Here is a 5,552-nt window from a genome sequence, read left to right as displayed (position 1 = left end):
CCCAATTTGACACGGGATGGTTTTGGCCGCATCTTGGTTGCCTCCCCTCCCCTACTAAGCATGAGATTCATTCTCATTCTACTAAGAACTAGCAATTCTGTTAATTCTTAGCTAGCTAAGAATTAGCACGGAACAAGGCTTGGAGAGTTCAATTCTAGTCAACTTAAACAAATTGCAAATGTCTAAATGCATTAGTAGCCTTTCATCTCTCGAACTTAAGTGCAAATTAAGCAGCACGGTGCGATGCCTCGGCAAATAATTAACGAAGCACGCGCCGACCGGGATCAAGAGCCCGACGGCGCCCTCTTGTCGGGTGTCCCGCACTTGGCCGGAACGCGCCAACCGAAGCTCCTCCCGGCGGCCTTGGCATTCCTTCTCCCCAGCGGCGTCATCGCCGTGTAGTTCTTCCACTGCCCAAGCACGTCCCGGAGATCGCTCAGCTTGTTCCCAAGGCCGAAGCAGCAGTTGGCGTGCATCGTGCACGCCCTGGTCATGTCGTTGTGGAACAGCCGGAAGAATCCGCCGAAGATAGCCGTGTCGAGGAACTGGAACCGCAGCCGCAGGTCGCCGTCCGCGGCGGCCAACTCGTGCTTGATTTGGTTGAAGATGGTCTGCTCATGGTCCCGCGGGAAGCGCCACCGCGCCGCCCGCCACCGCCGCAGCATCTCAACCGTCCGCCCCGTCGCCTTCACGTAGTAGAAGCCCGTGTTGGGCCAGTTGCCGTCGAGGGCGTCGGCGTCGCCGGAGTAGATGTCGCACGACGTCGCCATGTCAGCGTGCACGCCGATGTGCCGGAACGGGTCTCGGAACCACACGATGTCCACGTCCGTGAAGCGGAAGTTGTAGCCGAGCTGGAGGACGCGCTGCTGCACTTCGAGCTTGGCCCAGACGAGCTCCAGGTAGGCGTCGCTCATGAAGTCGTTAGCGGAGCTCAGGTTCATGGACGTCACAGCCGTCGCCTCGAGGAGGTAGCAGTGCGGGTGCACGCGACGGCAGTGGTGGTAGGCTGCGGCGTCGACGGCGACGATGAGAGTATGGTTTAGGAAGTGCGCGATCCCGTCGCCGGCATAGAAGCTCTCGCGGAAGAGGTCCAGCAGAGAGCCCGGCCGCGCGAACGCCTCGTTCACCGACGTGATGATCACTGTCCGGTCGTCCGTCGCCACCTTCGGCAGCAACTCCGCCAGCCCTGGGAATAACCTCTCCCCCTGTGTACGTGGCCCGAGAATGTTTTCAGAATTCAGACGTCAGCCGAGTCCGGGTGCACCAACACAGTGCAAACTGTATGTACTTACTGTGATGGTGAGATAGTTACGCCTAACCTTTTTGCCGGCCGATCCGTTGCCGGGGAGATTTGGGCTCATCTGCTGATGAGCTGATCCATTAACGAAGCTTGAGATGCTTGCCAGCTTCTCGCCGACCCGGTCGGAAGCCAGGAAGAAGAGTAGCAAGGTGGGCACAAGAGCCCCCAGGATGAACGACACCGAGTGGCTGACGCTGGCGCCGTCGTGCAGGCTGCCCATGTCGATCGCCACGACCCCTTGTTGATGATGGTAGAGGCAAACAATGCTATATCAGCTTGCGAAGTGAGCAAGTGAATGTCGTGGACCAAGTCCCCGCGGAGAAGAAGGCAACCTGACCGCTCGTCCCCAAAATATGTTGTCGCGACCGAGGAAGAGGGCGAGATGGAGTCTGCAAATACTTGAACACTTACTCCATGTGCAAATTGGGTGTGATGTACTCTTGAGACGACGGCCATATGCAGGCGAAGCAAGGTCCATTCCATGCAAGTTCATCCATGTGCATTATATTCATCCATTGATCTCGATGCATGGTTGTCCGGCGATCATCATAGGTAGTACAGTATCTGCTGCTACGCCGACACGCGAACCTCTGATCCCGTTCTTTACGTCACTCCGTGTAGCTACGGCAAGAAGACGAAGTTGACTAAGGACTCTGGGATTGATGGAGCTACGGTAAGCGTGAGCAGCGCTGTTATTCCGGCTTGGCATAGCTCATCTAGCTTGGCGGAATTTTTGTAACCTAGAATGCGGCAATGCGCTATACGCCTATACCTGAAAGTATATTTTTGGGGTAAGTTCAGAAAAATGCGAAAAAAGCATGCATCGTAGAGAATGGATAATGGTATGTACGTGCAAAGTTCCGAACTTAAAATATGAACAATTAGAGAACCAACCTGTGATTCGGAGGTTAGGAGGGCAGTGGCACCCCCAACCCACCAGAGTTCAAACCCTAGGCTTGACACTTTGGTGTCTCATTAAAGGCGGTATATTCTTTAGTGGGAGGTGACGTTCCCGTCGACAACGAGGTGTCTGTTGTGACTTCGTCAATCGCAAGACCCGCCGGATGAAGTTTCTTGGACGCAGTATCTCGGATGTGCTCATAGGGGTAGGGTGTACGTGTGTGCGTTCATAGGGATGAATGTATGTGCGTATATGTAAGCATCTACGTCTGTAATGTGTTTCGCAAAAAAAAAACTGGTATGTACAAAAATCACTAAATAAGTAAATGTTCGAGCTGCATACTAAGCTCCAAATTTTGTAACCTAACATAAATATGCATCAGCTTATGATTTTTAGCAGTTCACAAATTTCCTAACTTGTTATGCAATTTGCACGAGTTACTTTTTATCACATAGCTACACAGGTGATTTGTTTTGTGACTTGCGGAAGCTTGGAAATACAATTATGTAGGAGAGACAAATCTTCGAGTAGAACAGAAACTATGTCCACATGATGATTCCTAGAAAGTCAACCCTAAGAAAATATTGAATACGCTCCATTTTTGAGAGAGATAGACCGGCTGAAATGAATGCTACTATGAGACGGTGGGGAGATCTACACCCTAGGTAATCCGGATGATGACACAGGGTGTAGAACTTTTTTAACCAATATATTAGTACAAATAGGCCATTTGGTATAAGAATTAGGCTAATTACAACACATATTCAACATTGGCTTGGGGTTTGGGCAGATCCTAGATCTGCCACTGCTGTGAGAGATCGCTTAAGACTTTTAAGTGACCTCCCACACCCCACGTGAGAAGGGCCACATTGAGAGTAAATCATCTTCTTGTTGGGTATCACATCACTTATTGTGTTCCCCGAGTATCCTCACGGGAGAGCTAGGTTTTTTCGTAGATTTTAGTACTAAAAGTTGAAAAACATTTGAACCGAGCGTCCAATTACAAATCATTAACCTTATGTTCCTTATGTTCCTTATTTTCATGTCTATAAAATTAGATCTCCTATTGATATGTGTTGGTTAGATTTTTTATGTCATTTTTGTATTGCCTTCTTGAAACAACTGCAAAATCTACTACCAAATATATGAGCCTCCAAATTAGATCACATATTGATATGTCTTGGTAAATTATTAATCCAATTTTGTAATGCCATAAGTCATAGGTGGAATATGTGCAACGTCACATGCCAAATATATGGATTGCATTAATTCAACTACTATGTTTTGATCGGCGCAAAATAAAAACACTATGTTTCAAGAATTGTCTCTCTCTCTCTCTATGTATTTTGCTACCATCTGCGTATTATATATGCTACTTTGGCCCCATAAGTGATTATGCTAACTATGTGTTTTGTTCTATTTTTAGATATATTGCATTTACTTTTATTGCATGTAGTTGTACAATATTCAGATGCATTTTCTTTGTGCTTCGTACACGCAACATTCTAAGTGCATGTTTCTGTCCTTATATATATTAGCACTTAGCTGTACTTTATTATCTTGCAACGATCAAAGTGCAGTGTCCTAACATGGTGGATCAGGAAGAGGGTGTGGTTCATCCTCTAAGTTAGACCTGCCCACTTAACATTACATACTAACGGGTTTCTTTCTCTTGGGCCTTCATATTTGACTTATTTATCATGTCTATGCCTTCACTTGTTGATCTTGACTTGAGGCTGACTTGAGTTGATTTTATTTGACCACCTTGACCAGGCATGGGTTGGTAGGTATTACCACCACATTTGTCAAATGTTTATCAACATATTTATTAATGCATTTAATGTGATTGATTTAACACTATATAATTTAAATGGCATTCCTTATCTAACATAATAGAAAGGGAAGACTAGCATCGCTACCATGCGGATGTAATTAATTCGTCACTAAATGATCAATAATGGCATTACTTATCCAACATACACATAATTAGCATTAATTCACTATATAAGGCTTGCCATTTCGTACATTATCCTTTTAATCCTACAAGCTCAAGAACTATCAACAAAATCCCTTATCAACACCATAGCTAAGCTAACATGAGGGCTACCCTTACGCTGCTCATGACTCTTACCTTACTTGTGCTACCATCAGGTACAATCCAGTCGTGTAGTACCTTTCTCAACGAGATCTATTTACCAAATTAATGCAATTATAACGGTGTTTTTGTGTCTTGTCCTGAAATATTCTAGATGCAAGGTACTATTGTGTTTCACAAGTTCTTCCTCCATTGGGTACGGCATGCGATCGCAACAATTGTGAGGATACATGCCAGAAGAAGAACGATGATACTCCTTGTGAAAAGGGCGGCACGTGCACTTGGAGGTCCAATTGTATAGCAAATGGTTGCAACTGCACATTGTGCACATATCTCAACCGTACATATGCCTACCCAATAGACGGATCATAAACCACCTCAATAGAATGGCATGCTCAATCAAATAAAAATGATGTTCTAGTTGTTTATTACTAGTTCTTCTCACCCAAAAAATTATAAGAAAAGTGAAGTGTGTATTTCTGACCAACGTTACATGAACTTGTGAAGTGATCTACATATGTTGTTTATTTGTAGCTTTGAGAAGAAGGTGTGTGTGCTACATGAGAACAAAGGTGGACAAACATGCACATTTGCACTAAGGATATTTTTTTAACATAAATCAACATCGGTTTATTTCAAATAAATGTTGCTTTACACGTGCTAGCCTCACTTGGGCCCATTTACACAATTTTTCCAACTCTAGATATTTAATTTTCAAAGAGTTACGGTAGTTTGTAGTGGTTTTCTTAGTTTGTTGTCAGGTTATATAAACGAATAAATAATCACACAACTAGCAAGTGTGAACACACCTTGAGACACCATATAAGAGAAGTGATGTGAGATGCTTATTTGGCATTTTCCCACTGTAATTCAGACATGCATACGTGTAAGCATGCAAAAAAAAACCTATTGTTTGAAATACTGCTTGTCTTCCATATACATTCTCAGCTTTAGATTACGTTTGTGGCTCCAGAGGCTTTAAGCGACCATTTTAAAGATTTGGAAATGGACATTGCACCCAAGGTGGATGTGAATAAAATCAATGCAATGTTGAGCTTGTTGTGACTTTTTCCTCGATTAAAATACATGGGAAATCCTTGTATTTGAGTCGTGGGTTCAGTACTGTTACTGTACCGAGGAATCAGTAATTTACGATCACTGAATATGTCGACCTATCCCATGGTGGCCATTGTGCCCCGTGATCACAGTATTGGGCGATGTGGAGCAAGATTGGCCCCACTATCATCATGCACTTA

At 44.8% G+C, this 5,552-nt stretch overlaps 1 protein-coding gene across 1 annotated transcript; it reads right to left on the bottom strand.

The window, feature by feature from the left end:
• Nucleotides 1–284: 284 nt before the first annotated feature.
• LOC124662538 (uncharacterized protein At4g15970-like) lies at nt 285–1,520 on the bottom strand. The gene is made up of 2 exons (XM_047200363.1): nt 1,293–1,520; nt 285–1,199 (listed from the first exon to the last, which is right to left on the bottom strand). Exons 1-2 carry the CDS (start codon nt 1,518–1,520, stop codon nt 285–287), a joined length of 1,143 nt encoding a protein of 380 aa, XP_047056319.1.
• Between the last annotated feature and the right edge of the window lie 4,032 nt (nt 1,521–5,552).

Source organism: Lolium rigidum, chromosome 6 (genome assembly GCF_022539505.1).
Source record: "Lolium rigidum isolate FL_2022 chromosome 6, APGP_CSIRO_Lrig_0.1, whole genome shotgun sequence".
Lineage (NCBI taxonomy): Eukaryota > Viridiplantae > Streptophyta > Magnoliopsida > Poales > Poaceae > Lolium > Lolium rigidum.
The sequence above is the reverse complement of the archived record's forward strand: the minus strand, read 5'-3'. Positions and strand labels throughout refer to the sequence as shown.

Excerpts from the sequence above, each read along its gene's own strand:
- LOC124662538 (XM_047200363.1), bottom strand. The coding sequence starts at position 1,520 with ATGGGCAGCCTGCACGACGGCGCCAGCGTCAGCCACTCGGTGTCGTTC. Across the intron at positions 1,200-1,292 it reads GTAACTATCTCACCATCACA|AGGTTATTCCCAGGGCTGGC; the intron begins GTAAGTACATAC and ends ACACAGGGGGAG.